This window comes from Rosa chinensis, chromosome 2 (assembly GCF_002994745.2).
Source record: "Rosa chinensis cultivar Old Blush chromosome 2, RchiOBHm-V2, whole genome shotgun sequence".
Taxonomy (NCBI): domain Eukaryota; kingdom Viridiplantae; phylum Streptophyta; class Magnoliopsida; order Rosales; family Rosaceae; genus Rosa; species Rosa chinensis.
Genome location: NC_037089.1, coordinates 5,117,811 through 5,140,435, shown reverse-complemented (window position 1 = coordinate 5,140,435; position 22,625 = coordinate 5,117,811). Strand labels below are relative to the sequence as shown.

The 22,625-nt window shown below is 38.8% G+C and overlaps 1 protein-coding gene and 1 pseudogene across 1 annotated transcript; both read right to left on the bottom strand.

Annotated features, from left to right (window-relative positions):
- Positions 1–6,115: 6,115 nt before the first annotated feature.
- Positions 6,116–7,737, bottom strand: LOC112190813 (annotated as a pseudogene).
- Positions 7,738–15,979: 8,242 nt separating this feature from the next.
- On the bottom strand, positions 15,980–17,432 carry LOC112183408 (ethylene-responsive transcription factor TINY). The gene has a single exon (XM_024321780.2). It carries the CDS (start codon positions 17,041–17,043, stop codon positions 16,276–16,278), a length of 768 nt encoding a protein of 255 aa, XP_024177548.1. The 5' UTR covers positions 17,044–17,432; the 3' UTR covers positions 15,980–16,275.
- Positions 17,433–22,625: the final 5,193 nt, after the last annotated feature.

Genomic DNA, 22,625 nt, shown 5'->3' with positions numbered 1-22,625 from the left:
CTCTCTCTCTCCTCCCCCTCATCTCTCTCTCTCTCTCTCTCTCTCTCTCTCTCTCTCTCTCTCTCTCTCTCTCTCTCTCTCTCTCTCTCTAACCTCGTCTCATGCTCTCTTTCTCTCTCTCTCTCTAAGCCACCACGCCCACCACTCCACGGTCGAAGTCGGCCTCCACCGCCGCCACTTTGTCCCACCGTCAGACCACCAGAGGATGACGCCATCCAACTCCACGATCCCAACCCCTCTGGGCTTCACCTGTTTTGTTCGTCAGATGTCCGGGAAACTCTCCACGCCGGAATCGGGTCTGGGCTTCGCTAGTTTTGTTTGTCAGATGTCCGGGAAGCTCCGAAGCTCCAAGCCAGAATCGAGTCTGGGCTTCGCTTGCAGGTCTCGGACGAAGTCAAAACTGTGGTCTATTGGGGGCAATAGACAGATTATTGCCCCCCAATAATTTCTTAACTGTGGTTAATTAATAACTGAAATTAGAGTTTTGATAAGTCTTATGTTGTTTTGAGTTTATCAAAGTACAATAATCTGTCAATGATAGAAACTGATGATTTTTGGGGTGGTCTATTGGGAGGCAATAGACAGATTATTGCCCCGCAATAATGTCTTAACTGTGGTTCATTTATTACAGGTCATTTCAACAAAATGCTACTAGATTCATTAACCAACATAATTAGGTTTATTGGGGGGTCATAAAAAGTTTATTGCCCCCCAATAATTTTTTTATAGATGGTCAGAAGTAACTCAGTTTGGTTTTGAATTAGTTTACAAAAATACAGGTATTCAAATTCAATACTGGGTGAATTTAAGTCCACAACGAATTGGCTTTTTTTCACACTCTCCACTTCACTTGAACCGCTTCACCCTAGGCCTCCCGGGTGGCCTCTTAACAAGAATAAATGCACCTAACAACAAAAGGATCACCCATATTCATGCAAAAAATAACAAAACAAATATATTATTGCCCCGCAATAAACAGATTATTGCCGCCCAATAATATATCAGAAATACCAAAATACATTAGAAGCAGTCTTTAACACAAAGGAAAATATCACTGAACACAATTATAGAGACTTTATAACAATTAAGACACATTATTGCCCCCTAATAGGAAGATTATTGCCCCCCAATAATCTCGACTCCGCTTGACGATTTTCCCACAATTCCAGTCGTTTTGCAACAATTCTGGTTGACTGTTTGCCTTCACACTGATTTGACTCCGATTGCAACGACTCCGATTGCAGCCCGGGACCGGAGATACAATCAAGTTGCGATTTCCGTGATGATCAGTCGCCGGCGAGAGAGACAGAAGCAAATCGAAGACGTACCCGATTCTACTGGCGGTCGTCGATTCCTTCAGAAGGTCCAACCCGGCCTCGCCGAGCTTCTCAGCGACGAGGACCGTCGGCTTGGCTTCTAGCCTGGCTGCGGAGAGCATGACGACGAGTTTCGGGGCGGCGATGGGGAGAGCCGGCATTGTGGGTGACCTGCTGGAGGGATGGAGGGAGGGAGAGAGAGAGATCCGACGTCGTCTGGGGGGAGAGGGAGAGCCTCTCTCTCTAAGTGAGAAAGAAGGAGAGGGCAAAAAAGTCTCAAAAAAAAAAAAAGAATTAAAAAAAAATTAATTGGGTATTAGAGAAATAATCTTTTAGAGTGTTTTGGGTAAATGGGGTTAAAAAAATTTTAGTGGAGCAAGTGGGCAATTTAGTGCCTAAAATTGGGTAAATGATCATTTCCCCTATTTTTTTTGTATATCTTTACATTAGGGTTAGGGTTGCTTGATCTATCTTAATTCTAATTATTCATTTTTCAACCCTTTATTGATTATTTATTAGGGTAAATTGAAAAAACCAATTGTGAATTTCTCTTACCGCTTTGTCAAAGCAAATAGAGTAGTCAGTCGTGCATTTACTAATTGGTCCATGTTAGAATATATAGACTTTGTGGACACTCCTGGTATTATTTTAGGATGTTCTTTTGATGGTTATTGTAATCGGCTTCAGACTGTATGTCCCCACATGTATTTTATAGTTTCATTAATCAAGACTTTAAGACAGCCGCACCAATCCCCTTTCAAAAAAATAAAAATAAATTACCTTGAATTTCTAAGATTTTATCTCTCTTGATTAGTTCGTACGTGTTGGATTCTTGATCACTTGTACTAAAATATATTGATGAAAATGTGCCTCTATCATTGTACGAAATTACTTTTTAGAACCAAGCAGTAGCTAGTTGGGTTTGGTTGTACTTCTTTGTCGATATGATTACCACTCCTATTTAGATCTTTTTAACATGTTGATCAGTTGCTAATAGAAGACAGTTTCTGATGGCCACTTTTCAACGCTGTGCCACTTCTGAACTAATGATAAAAAAAACCAAACTAGTAAACCTCCAATCATGATCAGTTGGTAATTTGGCAAAGGGGGTCTTTAAAAATAAATAAATAAATAAATAACTACTTTAGACAATTATTATCCTATTCAATATATGATGACGGGTTAAATAAAAGTGGATATAGAATTATACAGAGATGATTTTAGTAGTGCTCTCCTAGTGATTAATTATACCCGATTATTATTATTAAATTGGATCAAACTGTAAAACCAAAACGATTCAGATTAGATATAAATTTCTTTAGTCTAAAAGTTGTTATCGAAGTTGTTTCGGTCCATATTCCACAAATACTACGGTGGACCATATAATTTGTGAAAAAGACACCATATATATAATATATGCATGGATAACAAGAGTCCAACCAAGGCATAGGGTCAATTATTTTGTTAACGCTCTCTTTTAAACATTATCTGCGTACCTCTATCTGCAAAAGCTTTCTTTGATTAGCTTGTTCGTTTTGATTGGATAAGTGAGAAGAAGGATCTATGAAAATATGACAACAAAGAGGTCAGAGGTGTTAATTATATCGCTAATATCTGATCGTGCATTAGAACCAAAAGATAAGAATCCTAAGATGCCACTCGAGTATTCTTAATGTCTCTCTTTTTGCTTCTTTTGTAGTCTTATAAATGTCGTGATCATACCATACAAATTTAACCAGAGCGTTTCATTTGCCAGAAGCCCCATCAACAAAGCTTAGTGGCCTTGATCATCATACCGATTCATCACTAGGGAACTACTGTCGCAATACAATCTTTCAATGTCTATTAGGGTGAAACTAACACCTTCGTTTTTACAAATCACACCCCGTTTTTTCTTTTGGCATGCACAGGTTAATTGTAAGAACACAAAGGGGCCGGGACGTGGTTTGCATAAAAATTTGGTGCCAATTTCACTTTCCTTTGAAATGTATCATAGTATAAATATTCAACTAGAGATACAAAAATCACGATATAATTCATTACAAAACAATAAGAATATCATACAAATAAACAGAGACTATCATACTAACCTTTTGAAGCCATTTAAATAGAACAAAGCAAAGCATTTCTGCTATCCAATATGGAGCTAGGGTATGAATTGTTTCTGTAACATTGCGAGATTATGTAGATACTTATCTGAAGGCAGTTCGCATCTACTCCGCAGGGAGAACTAGGGTTGGAAAAAACAAAAGGGTTTTTATCCCCTGTCTTGCGGCGCCCATGCTCTGACGGTGGCTTCCAGCCACGTTGGTGTACGATGGGTGTAGCCGGACGGGTTTGCGTTTGGTTGGTGGCGGGTGGTGGTTGGAGTTCGAGGTTGCAACAACAGTTTTTCTCTCTCTCTCACACGGTTTTGATGGTGGAGTGGGGCTGCGTTGTTGGCGGAAAACGACGTAGTCGATATGGCATGGGTTCCAATATTTGGAGTCGAATACAACGTTGTTTTGTGCTTGGTGGTGGGCTGAAACGCGATTAATGGAGACTGTGGCGGTTTCCTGAAAGCTTGAGTCGATTTTGAGGGATTGGAAAGCTGTTCGTGGCAGCCTTTTCTTTTGCACTAGTATGTTTTTATTTTTTCAGTTTTTGATTAGTCTAATAAGTCATTCCTCAATTGAGCGACGGTTTGGTTGTCTTGGTTTAGTGGTTGTGCTATTGTTATGGTGTCATCTCCAGACTCCAGGGACTAGTTGCCTTAATTTTGATGTTTTCTTGTTGTCAATATAATGGGGAGGTGGCTCTGCACGTATACTGGTGGTTTTAGTATATGGTGTTGGAGGGAGTTAGTTTCTTCTTGAGGTTGGTTGTAAGGATGTATCAGAACTCTTGAGATAAATTGATTGTTTGTAGCTTAGAAGAAAGGCCGATTTATGTGGCTAGAGCTGAGCTCCTATCGGTCATGGTATCTGTAACTGCTGGTTCTACAATAGGGGTATGAGTAAGTTTTCTTCTCGATTTGGAGTAGTTGGAATTTTACGAAATCAATCCCATCGTTACAATCTCTTGGATTAATGAATCTTCTTCTTTTCTCCAAAAAAAAAAAAATACAGGTGTATCAAAGCCATGTAATAAATGATTCATAATACAATAAGTCGAGATACTCAGCATTCAAGTATTACAGTACATTTTTACTTTCTCTACAGGCTATGAAAATTGTTGGACTAGTGATTTTTTTTTTTTTTTTTTAAAAAGAGGTTTGGGACCCAGGCTAACTGGAAGAGTCAGCCCCATGTCCGATTATTATAAAAGAATAATGATTGTACGTCGACGGGGACATATAACCTTCATCTCGAGTACTAGTACAAAAATCCTCATAAAGTACATCCTAAATAATCACAGTAGCCTCATCTAGCTAATAATCATCTAAATAAGATAAACTAGCAACTTAGCAAGATATGCCAATATATGGGTAACACCATTTACTTCACAATAAATAGATTATACCTTAATAGAAGAGATAGTTCTCATATAACCTTTACAATCTTCCAAAATACAACCTACCTCAGAACATACAATCTTTCATCTCACTTAGGAGAGCGGTAACCACTGTTGCACAATCAGTCTCAATATCAACATTATTCACTCAGGAGGCAAGTAGCTTCTTGCTAGCTTTAATATTTTCTATATATGAAAAACTAATTGATTTGCACCCAACCCTAATTAGTTGGAGAGCTTTCAATTAATTCTCTGTAGCTCTGAGTGCGTGGAGAAATAGGTATCAGTCACCGTTGCAAAATGACTAATACGTACATTAATTTTCTAAAATTCAAATATGTAAAGAAAACTAAATACATAACCAATTAATCAAATACAAAGACTACTTAATTTCTCATTGGATAACATTAATGTTCATCTTCTAAACGCAAACTTTTTTTTTTTGCCTCCTCATCATTAATTCATTATTCAAGTCACAAAACCATTAGGATTAACTTCATCAAAATCATTGCAATACCCTTTGTGAACACCAAAAGTAAAAAAATTAAAAAAAAAAAATCAATCTCTTCTCATTGCTCATGATTGTTAACTTACTGATCTTTTGATGTGGATTGAAATAAAAGAACATTGAAACTAAAAGGGAAAATGGAAGTAAATCAAATTATGATTTTACGAGGAAAATTTAATATATTTTAGTTTCTTTTATTGATATAAATTAAATAAGAGATTTTCGGTAATTTTTTTTTTTTAATTGTGTATGTCATATAAGGATATTTTTGAAAAGAAAAATGAGTTAGATAAGTAAATTAAATAATTTAAATTAAACTATAAGGTGTAATGAGCAAGTAGGATGAATAAAGAAAATGATATGGTGGCAATAGCCGCACTCTAATGAAAATTGATAATCCAACCGTGTTAAGGTACTTGTTCTATCCGAAATAATAATTTAGTTGTCAAGGCATGATATAATAATTGAGTGAAGTTAATGACATGATATAATAAGGTAGTACCTAGCTTAATTATCTAATGAGCCTATGACCGGCCTCCTGGTTGCTAGGTTACTAATAAACTTGCCAAGAATTGATCGACCTATAAGAACTGCTGCTAATGGGAATTAACCTCTACGGGAGATAGACCTATGTAGCCTTTCGTTAAGCCCTAACACAATTATTTGCATCCATTATAAGTGTAGGCATGGAGTATGTAGTCCATTATAGAAATTTTTTTTTTGTCAAACAAAATATAATTCATTAAAAGCAAAAAATACTACACTTATACAACAAATAATATAATATTACAGATTTAAAACAAAAGACAAACAAGTCCATACCGAAAAAAGACTCCAAATTAAGGTCCAAACCCGAAACCACCCAAACATAAACCTAACAAGGAGGAGGACACATAAGTGTCGTATGCAGCGTCGCAAAGGAAGTTGCACCAAGTTGCATGATCTGACGAGAAGAAGATATTAGGGAGGCGCAATGTTGATTCCAAAACACCCAAGTAACTATAATACATAAACAAAAGGACAAATTTCACTTTGCCACCATGTGGTTTGCACTCGACATCATGTTAGTCCCTCTTCTTTCAATTACATCAGCAATACTCTTGAGGTCTCAATTTCGATCAGCCGTGCCCAAAATTTCGCCAACCTTTTAAATCCGGTGTTAAGTGATGAGCTGGCTCTCACAAACCCAGCTAGTGGGCTCACATGAAGGGGTAAAGTCGACAATTCACACCCATACCTCCACTGTTGGTATAATTCCATAATCAGCTGTTGCAGAGCTATAGACTGAAAAGTCTTCATTTACCAATCCTGACCTGCCACAAGCTGAAAGAACGCCTACTATGGTGATATCCGGTTTGATTCCAAGCTGAAGCATCTTATTATACAAAACAATGGCTTCCTCACCCCTTCCATATAATCCATACCGTGATATCATTGAACTCCAAGGGATTGCATCCTTACAAAAAGAGTCATCCTCAAAGACTCGCCTTGCACCTTCCTGATAGCGAACCCATGAATATGTTTCCCACCCGTTAAACCAGCATCTGAAATACAAGCTGGGAGAACACTTACAAGTGATTACTCTATTGGGTTCTATCCCATCTTCCACCTGCATCTTCCAAAAAAGAATCAATTCTTCATCAGACGCTCCATTCTGCACATAACTATAGACCATCATCGTCCAAGCATATACATTTCTACGCTTCATGCGCTCAAACACCCGTCTCCCCAAATCAACACTCCTACAAAACATATCAACCAAACAACACTCAAGATGAACATCCAAACCCAAATTCAAATCCAATCCATACTTCACAATATAACAATGAAGCTCCCTCCCATAACCCAATTTCCCAACATCCTCACCTGAACACAAACCCAACAGAATCAAAACAGTAAACCCGTCAGGCTTGAACCCACTCATCATCATAGACTTAGCAGTTTCCAACATCCCATTATCAAACCCACAATCACTACTACTCCCTCACCCCGCTATCAATTCCAAGACCCCACATTTCTCTCCGGCATTTCATCAAACACCTTCCTACATTCCCCAAAACCCTCACATTTACAAATACATAGACATAAAGGAATTCGCAACAACCATATCCGTAACAAACCCAAATCTCACACTCTTCCCATGAAACCCCATTTCCGGAGCACCAAGTCCCCAACCTCGCTGGAAACTTTTGCCATTGTCGAAAATGTATACTCATCCAGCAATATTGCGTTACAACAACGAAACATTTCTACAAGCAACCAGAAAGCTTCACTGTAAACGCAAGTTTTGACATACCCATTAATCATTGAGTTCCAAAGATACACATTCTTGGGCTCAATTGAGTCGAAGACGAGTTTGGACTTGGTTGGGTGGTTAAATAGAGCGTAAGCGGAGATGAGCTTGGTGGCAATGAAAGGTTTTTGTTAGAGGCCATGAGTGAGGACTCGAGCGCGGGCTTGTTGAGCGAGTAGAAGAGAGCGTGGTGTGATTGAGAGCTGAAGGTTTGTAGGCTAGTGGAGCGCAGTGTCGCAAGTGTAATATCGTAAGGTTTTGATTTTGTTTAGACATTAATTAGGGTAATTGAGGGGAGGCTGATGGAAACCATTAGAGGCACATTAGGAATTTACATCTTCATGTGGGCTCACTTGTTGGGTTTGTCAGAACTAGCTCATCACTTAACGTCGGATTTGGAAGGCTAACAAAATTTTGGGCACGGCTAATCGAAATTGAGACCTCGGGAGTGTTGTTGATGAAATTGAAAGGGGATAAACTAACATGATGTCAAGTGTAAACTACAGGGTGGTAAAGTGAGATTTAACAACAAAACTCAAACCATCTCTGCAACTGGGGTCATCTTCTACCATAAATAGAACCAGATAAAAAAAAATTAAAAAAAGAGAGAAAAATATGAGATCCTCAAAGGGATTGAAGAGACAGCCACCCAAAGGATAAACAATCCCTTGATGCACCACCGGATTCAGACTGATGTGCACTAGTGAGAAAACCCCACTTATAGTAGAACTCTAAGGAGGAAATTTACAAATTATGGCAGAAGGCGTGGGAATAGAATTGTCGGGAATAACGGAGCACAAGGATGATTGATCTGAGGAAAAAAGGAAAACTAGATCTAGAAAAAAAAAATATGTGGGGTGAAATTGTGAAAAGTGATAAAGTAATCTGAGGTTCACATCCAAAATCAATTGGCAATGGATGTAGTGACCAAAATCCTTATACCCATAAGCAAAGTTATTTTTTTCCATTGTGGGAGTTATATTTATACACATTCTCAACACGCCTCCGCACGTGTGGCGATTTCTCAAGCCATACATGTGGACAAGTTCTATTGGGTGACGGTGAGTAAGTGTGACCATCGCTGAAACCAAACACGTAGGTAATCCACGCTCTGATACCATAAAAAAGTAATATGGGGTTCATATCCAAAACCAATTGGCAATGGATAGAGTGGCCCAAACCCTTACAAATTCATAAGCAAAGTTATATTTTTTCAGTGTTAATTGGAGTTATATTTATATACATTCTCGACAAAAAGGAACCAACAATGACTCAAACAAATGCAAACAGGAAATAAATCAACTTAAAGCGAAAATAGAGTCAATATGTCTTTGATCTAAGTCGAAACCCAGACATAAGTGCTTATGAAGGACAAGAGGAGCCACCAACTCTCAACTTGGAGGAACAAAACCAGAGCACACAGAGATTTTCTCTGGAATCTCTCAATATATTACGAATTTCAGAGATGATGTATGGACGCCTATAGGGTTTGGTGAGCGATAAGCCTATGTTTATGCTTGTAAATTGTACTACGATATCACCATCGATCTTAGCTTTAATCAATTAACCACATTAAATGCATAGAGCCGATAGAGGTCAAACGAACAAAGCTTGAGGGGAGCTTCAACAAGAAAGCCGACCTCAAGCTTAACTTGATATGTCTCGTGAAATATGAATTGTTATATATAACTTCACGAGTCACGACCTTCTTAGAGAGCTCAAGCTTCTGTTATAGATCGACTACGCTAGAACAAACTAAAAAGGAGATGAAATCAATAGACACAAGCTGTATGGGACCCGTCGACCCGATTTGCAACTCTGAAGATATGGTACTACGAGATGGTATTAATTTCAATTATTAGATGAGGATCGAGAAGCATAGCTAGCTCGAGGGAGAGATTCAAAAATCAATCAATTAGGTCATCCTGTGTTGATCGATTAACGCCAAAATGGCTGGCTAGGGAAGATAGGAAGAGTTTCGTAAATCTTTGGCATTGCTGTCTCGTCTTACCTGGTTATGACTTATGAGAGGCCCCTACATATTATTCTGGCCGATCGATCAGTCATTGTAGTACAAGACTTCTCCTTATTAAGAGAATGGCATGGGATCCATATATCCAAACATATCATTTAAATAGAAGGGACCAGTCACCTTCTATCGAATCATATGGAACCTTTTATGGTGTCGCCGGGAATATTGTACCATCAAATCACACCAACCACCTTCCAAAGCTTAGCCAGCTAGTTAGCAACAAATGAATCTGATCGACTTATTAAAACAGCAAACAAATTAATAAATGAGAAGGTCAGAAGAGCATATATAATTTCACGTTCATATATGTAGAAGTATAGATCTGATTTTCTTCCTTCCATGTGTTCTCAGCAAGTGCTTGTCACTTGCTGTGGATACATCATGTATTTGAGCTAGGCAGCTAGCCACAGCAAATCCACATAATACCTTGCTTAGATATTTTCATTTTCTTCTACGACAAGAAACTTTTGATTTGTAAGCAACAATTACAACGACAAGCTTCTTGCACAAACATTTCTCAAAACACATCAAAGTTTAGTGCATGCATGAAGAACTTGTAGCACAATTAAGCCACATTTTCGGCATTTCGCTCCGGTTAAGACACTGAAAATCAGTTAATACATCGACAGTGAAATTGGCTTCAAGAAACTTCAACCACAAACAACAGCATGCATATATGGTTTCATAGTACATCCATACGTATATACAACATATGTAATTACTCACCAACATGGCTGAACCGTAAAACCCTACAAATTGCTGAAAATGATCTCTCTGGAACAATAATAGTAAAATTAAAACACATGCATTCTGCTGTATCAGGGCCTTGATTTCCATACACGATTATCATTTTTTATCATCTTCATACTGAATTAAGGAACCAAACTGGTCCTGGTCAATTTATTTGAGCGGATACAAAGGTTTAGGGTTTCATACATAGAAATAGAAGCATGTGCCACGGTATCTTATAGTTAATTAAATAATTATCAACTTCAATTATTTGCTAAAACTCTGGTTCCATTTGTTCCAAAAAAAAAAAAAAAAAAGAGGAACCCTGGTGGTTCCAATGTGAATCACGATAATCAATATTTAACAATGCAATGGACCAATGGTATCTTCATGATTGATTCAGATCTATGTACGATGCTCGCATAATAAACTACTAATCAGGAATGATTAGTTCATTGATTAATTGACTTGGGATGACCAAGACTATCAAAACCCAGATTAAATTATTTATTAAACAGTATATTCTATTGACTTAGTTTGCATGGAAGTTAGCATTGCATGCTAATGTGTTTGTTTTTGGAGATTCTATATATTGACTTACCATGCATGGAAATTAGCATCCAGATTAATTATTGACCTAATTATATAAGCTAGGTGAGTGCATGATAGTAGAAAAACCCAAACTGGTTGTACCAAAAATTTCTAAAATTAATTTAATTAGAACTAGCTACAAGTCTGCAACATTCCTTGGAAGATTAAAGAGTTATTATCACAAATGGTACCTGAACTATACCTCAATCTTATTGATGATACCTGAACTTCAATTGTGATCACAACCAGTACCCGAACTTTTCGATTTCATTTTAAATGGTACCTAGAGCCACCTCCGATCACTATTCTGACTAAAAACAGCATGGGAGGCGATCATAGTGATGATTTTTGATGATTTCGAGGGTTGCGATCATATATAGTGATGATTTTTTGGTAATAGACTTGCCTTGAACTTGTTTTTTTATTTTTTATTTTTTTAGGTTTGGTTTTTTTGGCCGGATAGTGATCGAATGTGGCCTTAGGTACCATTTAAAATGAAATCGAAAAGTTCAGGTACTGGTTGTGATCAAAACTGAAGTTCAGGTACCATCGCTAAAATAGAGAATAAGTTCAGGTACCATTTGTGACAATAATCCTAGATTAAATTCAAAGTTATAGTATATAAGGTAAAAAATGAAAAATTAATAGAGGTATGAAAGCACAGCATATGATTAAGTTGGGAAACGCGATCAATTCCTTAGATTATACAGGTCAAATTAGAGTTAAAGTTGCAGGTGTGACAGATTACTACAGCCCACCACCGATTCAATTTATAATTCTGATGCCTAATGTTGAATGCTTCATCTTCTCCCAGCAAATGACTAATTAATCTCTGTTGCTCACCTAGGGAAAAATACCCTACACATTTTGCCTTAGTTTTGTCTTTCATCCTTTTGTATTAAGCTAATATCAAATATTAATCGAAACATATAGGTTCACTCTTACTCAAACTCCAAATTAGAAAACATGTAGTGAAGAGGTTGTGAGTTGGCTTAGGTTTCCATAAAAGAAGAAAATTCTAAATATTAATTGAGAAATTATTAAATTTTAGTTGTACGTCACAATGTAGAAAATGACGATATTACTCTCGATCCAATTAAAAAACTACCATGTGCCACCTCCCCCCCCTCACCGGCCCTCTCTATTACGCTTTTCCTCCCCGGACTTCGATTCTGAGGCCTACATCTCCGACCTCCGAACCTTCATCCCCTTCGATACCCTCCGATCCGAGCTCCAGTCCTATCTGGCCTCCCTCAACCACGAGCTCATCGACTTCATCAACCGCGACTTCGTCAACCTCAGCACCAAGCTCGTCGATGTCGACTCCGCCGTGGTGCGTCTACGGGCCCCACTCCTGCTCAAGGAGAAGATCGAGCAGTTCAGAGGCTCCGTGTAGGGCTCGCTTGTGGCCTTGACGAATGGATTGAAGCAGAGATCGGAGGTCGCTGAGGCTAGGGAGATCTTGGAGCTTCTGCTCGATACGTCTCACGTCGTCTCCGAGTAGTTGAACGAGCTGGAAGCCTGGAATCGGCGTCGTTCTGTTTTTTTTTTTTTTTGAGGAAGTGCAGAAAGAAAGAAAATTGGAGCATGAAAAGGCTTAAATATTGTTTGGGTAAATTGCAGAAGGCCCAAAATGAAAGAAAAATGAAAAAAATAATATATATTTTTTTTAATGAAGGCTTTATTTGTCTAATTTTAAGAAGACTAGTTTCAATTTCAGAGACTGAAAGTTTTATTGGAGGGCAATAGAGGTTTATTACCCCTCTATATATTGAGAGACAATAGACGTCTATTGAGGGCAATAAACCTTTCCGGTGACTTATGAAATCTCTGATTACCTCTTTGGGGACCTTTGGAGAGGTTTTCAGAAAAGTCAGGTGGGCGGCGGCCGGTGACCAAATTTCGGTGAAGTTGGCCGGAATCTTGCAGTCGATGACCGGATTCCTATGACTGGTGACTGGATTTCGGCGAGAGTTGGCCAAAATCCGGCTGTCGTTGACCAGACTCCGACAAAGTTTCCTATAATTTATCTCTCTTTCATTCTTCTCTCTCTCTCTTTAAGTAGCAAAGAGGTGAGGGTAAAATGGTCTAAAAAAAAACTTAATGAGGTATTACTACCGTATTAGGGAAGACTTCCTTAGAGTGTCTCTAAAAATGAATTAAAAAAACTTAATAGGGTAAGTGGAAAAAAAAAACCCCTAAAAATTGGGTAAATAGACAAAAACTCTATCTTAAGACAACCACGAGATTATAAATAAAATTATAGTTACAGACTTGTTCATCTAAGAGATAATTTTAAATGACTGTGAGGAACAAATGTATCTCAACCACATGTATTAAATATAAAAGCATAAATTATAATAATTTAAAATTGTATATTTATGTGGATCGGAATCTCATTATTCACTGTACATTTATCATGCTTGGACATGTGATAATGTTTGGGGGTAGGTTTCAAGACCTCATAAACCCTGAAGGCCTAGACCTCAGCTATTAAAAGGAAAACGGACCAACAAGTCTCGTACTCGATCGCTCGAGCTAAATGAAGATGACCCCATCTCTTCTTTTCGATCGACCAAGAACACTAGGGATGTATTACCCAGCTAAATGACTGATCTGTCATAGGTCACGTCCAGTTTGACATGGCACCCGATTGATGATGATGACTGAAAACAACAACGTTTTCCAGCCACGTAAATTATAACAATACTAATACCTTGATATTATAAATATCCCTCTGCAAAACCCTAGTGTACAATAATGGGCTAATGGCAGACCCCAGGTTAATAGAAATCCCAGTTAGAATACAAAACCCGGCAATCAAAGAAGTGGGTCCCTAATATTTGCTTAGCTTTCAACATCTACCAGCTGTGCATGCAGATCGTTAGCAATGGCGGGGTCGTCATGGATGATTTGACTTGAAATTTTAATCAAACAGAATAACAGATGGAGGAGCCAGCCCTGCACACGCAGTTAAAAAACCACAGATGGATATGGCTGCAAGAGGGTTTAGGGTTTAGGGTTTCTCTGTCTAAATCTTTATCATTGAACGAAAAGCTTCTGTTTGTAATCAACTTCACCAAACCCATCATATCCTTTTGGCAGTTATATATATATATGGTCAAAATGTTTTGACCATGTCATTTCTTCTTCTTCGCAGGAAAAAGTTAAATAAAAGGTTACAAATATTTGTTACCTTGGATCAAAGTCCGATTCTAGTTGCTTCATTCCTTTTATTATGCATGAAATCAATTTTATTACAGATGTGTTCTATATTCAATTCATTTGGAAGTGTTCTGATCTTATCATCAAACTTTGGCTTCATTGACACATGTTTTCTTTTGCGGTTACTTTTTTCTTCTTCTTTTTCTATTGGTCATGATGCTAAAAAACAACTAACATGATTTTGAGCTATATAACTAGGAAATTAATATGCTCGTGTATCCATGTGCTAGGAAATCCAAGGGTTTCAATATATTCGGCGATTGACATATTCCAATCTTCTAATTATTTGTTTAAACAATGCATGCACTTTCAGTTTTTTTTTTTTTTTTTAGTCATTTGTTAGCTAATTCCCGGTTTGGGGGGTGGCTGATAACTTGATTGAAAGGTTTATACTATATATGCATACTATAATTATATAAAATGGAATCAAAAGAAATTGTCTGTGACATATCTGATTTGATAAGGTAAAGTATCTGCCGATTAATCAATTCAGATTTTATAAAAAAAATCAGACACAAAAAGTCTTATTATGTCATCAATCATCATAAAAGAAGCCGAAGCACATAATTAAGAAATGTTAAAACGTTTTGCCCAAGAGATGCGATTGTTCATGGAAGCGGACTTCTTTGTTTTTAACTATCTTTCTAAGAGGACCATTACTTTCCCAAAAGTATGATAAATTCTTTTGGGGTCATTTCCCTGTCAACTGAAGTACAGCAACACAACTCAATTGTTGTACCCTAATCTATGTTCATAGCCATTAACTAGAACTTGCTAGAGTATAAAGGTAACATTAATACCAACAACTATCTTCAGCTTCAATTGAAGAAGTAGATAAAAAGTACAGAAAAAAATAAATGAATAAATCCTAACAACCCTTCAGCCCCTGTTAGGTGTAGGTCTTATATGTAGCCGTATTTTACAGTCCAGCTTATCCGTATTTCTTAAATTACAGGGAAAACTCATATCTGCATCTAATAAATGTTAGTGATTCTCTGTGATCTTTGAGACCCTGTTATAGTAAGAAGGAAATTGCAGGTTTTTTTTTTTTTTTGGTATTAGAAATTGCAGGCTTTTGAATAATAATTTGCGTATACAAACATCGACTCATTCTGTATATGTATAGTAAATACACTTGTCAGAAACATAAGGACTCATGCATAATTGCATGATAGCTCTAACACAATTGTCAGAGGAGTAAGTCTCTCTAAATACATATAGGTAGCAACTTATTGATAAAATATTTACCGATTGTATTTGTTAGCATTTGAGTGAAATAATACACAGATTTGTGTGATATATATACGATTCGATCAATCTGACTTATGTTTGTACTTTGTAATGAGCAGGTATCACATTCTAATTGATATTAAACATTTACACATGGCTGAACACAAGTGGACAATAATGTAACTACCGAAATCTAATTAGGGATTTTATTCAAAGATTTGAGCATACTCTCATTTAACAACGAATATATGTTTGTACTGACTCCTAGCTACTTGCCTAATTAAACTACAATCGGATGGTATCATACTTCTGTCAAATCTGTACTTTGATTGAAAAATATAGAGTCTAGCACCACATGTGAATTATCTCTGACTTATAATAGGCACCATCTTAATCAGCTCAATCAAGCTCACCAAGTGAATCCCAAATCCAAACAACACATCAGATTTTGAGAATCAGTTTAAGAGACCTCTGTTACTAGTTCGGAATATTATGAGTTTTTTCAACTGATATACAGTTCAACAGTGAAGAGTACGTTCCGAACATGAAACATATATAAAGGATGAATTATAATCCAGACTTCAAACTAATTTATTGTATTCATTACAGTACATTACAAGAAGGTGAGATTTTCAACAAAGAACTGGGATGTTGTGTGTGGACCATTTGCGATCAAGACAATAGAAATTAACTTAGAAAATCAAGATCACACTCGAACACTAGTAAAATAGTAGAGGGAGGAAATGTATATTAGAACCAAAAATTCATATTAGCAAAGAACTTGGCTTTAACTAATTGAGAAAAAAAAGGGGCACACGTGGCACATCTACCAAGCAAAGCGGGTGAAGGTCAGGTGACATTAATGTTGCCACAACAGGTCCTCAACACATAAGGCTGGCTCCGGTGCCATTATCATATCGTAATTCCTAATATACCCATACTCTTCTCCAAAATAACCATTTTGCCACCACGGCTGCGGAGGGTAGAGCCACCCCTCCACCGAGTCCTCGAACACGAACTCCGACTCGGCCGACTCGTAGCTCGTCCCCAGGCTCGGCAGCTCCACTATCTCCCCCAGCTCCTCCGGCGTTCCTGCGTCGGCCATTGAAGACGAGGATGACGATTGCGACAATGTCGATGACGACGGCGGCTGCGGCGGCGGGGGCGGCGTTGGTGATGGGTCCATGGAGGCGGCTTTGGCTGCGGCGGCTTGGATGTCTCGGGGCGAGTTGGAGTCGGGTCGGGGCAACGACCCGGATAAGGCGGGGAAGTTGAGGATGGCGGAGTCGCCTTTGATGGTCAAGGCGGCGACGTCGTGGGCACGCGCCGCCATTTCGGGGGTGGAGAAGGTGCCGAGCCAGATCCGATTCTTCTTCCTGGGCTCGCGGATTTCGGATACCCATTTGCCCCACGCCCGCATTCGGACCCCTCTGTAAACCGGGTGCTTGCTGCTGCTCTCCCTGGCCCGTTTGCTGCTGACCCGCTTCTCGTCGTTCGGGTTGGAGTCTCCGGGTGACGGGTTATTCTGACCCGGGGAGTGCGGAGAGGCGGAGGAGGAGAATGAAGACGAGTTGAAGCTGGTCGACTCGGTGGTGGTGGTCTCCGAGTGGCTCGGGTCAGTGGTCATTGCTCAAAAGATTTGAAACTTACTGACCTTATATCTTTGTACTACTGTATATATAGATGCTAAAAGATAGATTAAAAGCTTTGAGAATGAAGAAGCTTAGAGATTAATTCTCTACAGTTCTCTCTCTCTCTCTCTCTCTTTTTTCTTTACTATAAACGGAAATGTATTGTAACTCTGGTTCAAGAAAGAGAAAAGAATTGGGTGATGGACTGATGGAGGTGTGTTAGAACTTAGAACAGTGGTGACTGAGACAAGGAGCAGAGAATCCGAGAGAGGGAATATAGAGTTGGAGAGAGTGCAGTGTTGTTTGCGTGTGCGAGTGAGCAAAAGTATTTGACTAGAGAATGGAGGAACCCAAAAGGCTTTGAAAGCAGAAAGGAAGAGGGGGGGGGGGGGGGGGTTTTATTAGAGAGGCACACGGAGATGGGGAGAGAGAGAGAGAGAGAGGAGATCAACGACTGAAGCTTTTTCAAGGAAAAAACGTGGGCTTTCGCTTTGGTTTCTCACAGTGAACCCAAGCCATCGCTATCTTTTATGACATTAGCAATTTTAATTTCTTTCCCTAAAGGAAGATGGGTTTTTGTTAAGTGGTTGCTGTAATTTCTGGATCAATATTAATGTTGTTATTAATATTAATAGGCAATATTGGAGAGGGCCAGGGGAGAAGAGGTACGGAGAGAAGCCAATGGGACTGTGTCACTGTGAAGATGTCGATGTACATTGTACTCTCTAAAGAACACAGCTGGCTATGGTACAGCGTACGAAGGCATCTGGGACAATTAGGATTACGGATTACCACAGTAGCATGGAAGAGGACGATGTATTGTACCACCCAATCTTCACTGGCTTAATAATTCTCTCCTTTAATTTTCACCCATCCCCCCCCCCCCCCTTCCTCACAATAATAACTCTGTAACCAACCAAAATTACAGAATTATTCAATCAGTAAAATTGATAAATGATTGTGTGTATCTTATATATGGTAGATTAGGTGTATTGTTTCACTCGGTTTTCATTACGTATATATTGCGCAATTTAATAGGTTACAGTTGACAGATGTAGGGTTGAGAACTGATAACGCATTGGACCGCACCAAACTACACCGTCGACTTTAGGTTTAGCGGTTTGTTTGGCTTTTAGCCACCGATGATGTGATAGTTATCACCGACTCTCTCCAATCTCTTTCGTGTGAAAATTGACCATAGTCGATGGGGTGATTGGGCAGTGACTGATCAAGACAGCGAGGAGGTTCTAGATTAAAAATATGTAAATCCTCACTGGAATTAAATGCACCAACACCATTCCAAATTTCAAGAATCGATCTTGCCGATTCAGTGGTCAGCTATAGTCGAAATCCTTAACGGTTAATCCGTCATAATTATTTTATTTTAAGAGGCTTTATTTTCAGTGTTATTTTAAACTTTTCGACAAAACTGGCTAAATTATTCATTTTTTTAAAGCATTGGAATTATTTACTCTGTTTCAAAAGGAAAAAAAAAACACTTTTATTTTTCTTTTCATTCCAATAGTTAATGCATGTTAATTATTGGAAATTATTTTATGCACCGACAGTGCAAATGACCCAACACTTATAAGATAATCTCAATCCTTAATATTTATAATTAATATTTTCATTAAAAACCTAAGAATGTATTTAATATAATCTAACCATCCATTTATGTCGGTGCACTAAATTCTTGCCCCGTTAATTATTAAAAGCTAAGAATATTCATTGAGAAATCGCTCTCTCCAATATGTTTTTAGTATTTCAATAAGAAAAAGTTTAACTCAACACCCTATAAATTAAAGTCGACTATAGTTCACTACTTTTGTCAAATCTTCTGATACATATTAGTTTGATGGTAAAAAGTAAGTGTCTCTCTATTCTAAAATTAAATTAAATGAGCGATAAAACCAATAAACACAATTACTTTTCCGCTAAAGAAGAAAGCCTCATTCCCCACAATCCCACAAAAATTGCCATAACCAATCTGTCCAATCCTAAGATTCCTACTAGCTAGACCGATCTTTGTTGCTGGTAGCGAGGTACAGATTACAGAGACTTCTACAGTTTCATTGTGCCCTTCTAGTCAGATCATTGTCCTTGTACATTTTTGATACTTCTTTTCATCTTGTTTACCAAGACAAATGGCTGTCTTCAATTAGGGTTACCAGACTTCATAATTGAGATCATGCGCTAACATTATTTTTTTGGTTCCAACAACTCAGCAAATGGAGGTATTGATTCCATTAACTTCACAATCAGGGATACAATAATATAATCTAGTAATCAAAGCAGTTCTTCCCCCAAAAAAAGATTTAATATTCTGCAGATCATTTCCAGTTTAATTTTATATATACTTCTGATCCAGGAAGGACTAGGAGTACTTAGAAAATGAAATCAATAATCGGACAAAAAGTGCCTTTATTACTGGTATATTGGACCATTGGAGTCCCATAAGGAATCCATGAACAATTATTTACGATCTTGATCGATTGTTTACTACATTATATCAGGAATTGCTGCTACTCTTCTAATCATTTTTTTTCTTTGGCTAAACTGGCAATTATCTCGTCTTACATCAACTCTGTGATATCGTTGCAGTAAAAACTACGGTTCTTGATCGAGGTTTATGTTCAAATTGTGCAATCGAGTTGACAATTGACCCTTCATGTCTACCTATATACCAACTATTAAACTATAGAAGGGTCTTAATTATCAGTTTTCAATGAAAAACGTGCGGATATTCTACAAAACAAGTTCATGCATCAATTTCCTTAAAAGAATTTTGAACCATTTGTGACGTTGCTAATTTTCTGGTTCCATGTGCGGAAATTAGTACCGTTGAGTTTTGGACCCCCAAAAGAACCACCGTCTGAACTTCGAACAGAAACCTCAATGTTTTGGACCTCATTGAGCTTAGAACTTTGACCTTTTTTTTTTTTTTAATTTTTTTTTTTTTTATAACCTGTTGCACACGGGGCGGGTCGGGTTGACTTGTTGCACGGGTTGACCTGGGTTCGACTTGTTGCACGAGTCACCTTGTAGCTCGGGTCGGGTCGAGACTGATTGCAGACGCCGATCTAGACAGAGAATGTTGATGCCGATCTGGAAATCGAGGAGGAGGAACGATTTTGGGCTGGTAACCAAGAATGATCCCGATCTGGGTTGACGAGAGATGACGGCGGCGGTTTCAGGCTGAAGACGAAGCCGACTGGACTCGACGAGGAATGAACGACGATCTGGTCTGATGCCGGATCTGTTGCAGGAAGAAGGTGACTGGATCTGAACAAGGAAGACGACGACGGTCTAGTATGGAGACGAAGCTGGTCTGATCGATGGAAGTGGTTGGTCTCATGATGTTGAAGTCCAAGAAGAAGACAATATAGTCATTCTTGGATGAGAGACAACGATGGGAGTAAGGCTGTTTAAGGAGAAACAATAACCCTAACAATGAGATTTTTGAATTAATTCCCCGACCTAGGAAAATAGGAAGTAGAAAATAAGAGACAAAGTCCTCTCGGATCTTTGCTTTGATACCAAGTCAAATAAGACAAGATATAAAGAATGAATTTTCTGATATATAATTACACCCATTCTGTGGTGTATATAAACAGATTACAATCGTACTACAACTATTGTGTACTACTGTACTACACAACATATACAAGGTAAGGAGTTACAACAATATATTCTCTTGTAGTCTATTCCTAATAGGGAACGATGACTCACACTAACAATTTTACTTGTTTTGAAGGTGTTGAGATATATAACAGGACGAACCTTTGTTCATCGTAATAAATTTGATTTCGTGGTTCTTCTCTAAAGACAAGTACAGATAGAGACTCTTCATTTCCTCATATATAACTGCATGCATGCGCAAAGGATTGTACTTTCTACATAAGTAAATACACAATGAGGAATGCCATAGCAACTTTCTTTAGCCAACCTTCTTCGACATTTTCTCTCATTTCGGTATGGTAATTTAATAATACAAACACTTGTTTTCAAGATAATCCTTTAACGATCGTCTATATAAAACGTCCATCGAATCATGGTTCTAATTTAGTTAATGTTATAACAAAAGCAATAAGTAACATGGGTGCGTGAGAGCCAAGGAAGCGGAGCTAGATTTTTTTGAGTAATTCTGTATAGGTCGACTTTTCTCTCTACTAGGGTTTTCCTTTAGCAGAAAAACTGATCAAGTTTGGGCTGCCATGGAGGAGGGGGAAGCGGAGGCTAATCCTGCACGGACTGAGGCGGCTGTGGTGAATCTAATTGGGGGTGGCGAAGCGATCCGTGATCCTTTCTTTTATCTCTATGGACGCCTGCTATCTCCAAAGCGCGTGGTGATATCGTCGTTCTTGGCGGCGATCTATGGTGTTTGGAGATTGAAAGAACGTGTTTTGATCCGACAGGAGAAGGGAGGAATTTTCGTTTTCCAGTTCAAGGAGCAGGAGGCAAAGACCCATGTCCTCAATGGTGGCCCTTGGTTTTATAACAATTCAATGTTGGTGGTGGCGGATTATGATGGTGTTTGTGCTGTGGAGGAGGTATCGATGCGCTACCTTGAGGTTTGGGTGGCGGTGACGGGGCTTTGTATTGCTATGCATAATGAATGAGCCCTAACCCTACTTGGAAACTATTTGGGGCAATTTGTACGATATGATCAAGCGGCGATGGTGAGGAAGGATCTGATTTAGAGGATCCGGGTGATCCATGATGTACGACGTCGGATATGGGCTTGGCGCACGTACAACTTTTCGCCGGAGGTGGCGGTGGCTCTGGAGTTTAGGTACGAAAAGTGCCATGGGATTTACAAGAGGTGCGGGTTCTTCGTCCATGGACAGGATGGCTGTGACAAAGGACTTGAAGGGACGGCAGCGGCTCTGGTGGCTGTGTCGGACCGAAATAGCCTGGAATCGGGCTTTGAGTTAGCGCCCAGTCCACAGGCTTATGTGGAGGTGGTGGCGGGGCTAGAGATGCTCCCTACAGGGCAGGCAGAGCTGGGCTTAATGTCAGAGATGGATGAAGATATAGCGGCGATGGATGGACCAGCGTCATATACTGCAGTAAGTGCTGTTGTGACTACTTTGGAAAAACCGGCGGGAAACCCTAATTTTAAATTAGGGTTGACCGCATGTTTGACTGGGTTGCACAGCTTTGGGCTGGACAACATCTCTAATGTGGGTATGGGCTCTACTGGGTCTTCTTCTGGGATTGGGGCTAAAAGAGGCCTAATGGTAGATTTGGGTGTGAGAAAAAAGATCTTCAAGCCTAGTTTGGCATTTATACCACTGGAATTCCAACTTGGTGAGTTGGTGGAGGTTTTGATTTCGATGGGGCCAGCTCCAAAGAAGAAGAGGGGTCGTCTGTTTGATCGCCAGGTTAAGAAGGTAGGAGGTAAAAATGCAGGTGTGGATTTAAGCTCCAACTTGAATGAGAAGAAGTTGTTTATTGCTTAGCTGTTTTGTTTCGAGGTTAAGCCTGTGCGAGGGTGAGTAAGTTTCTATGAGTCTTCTATGACGTTTCTAGTTTCTCTTTTGTACCACAATTGCGTGATTGGTAAGGGAGGGCTAGT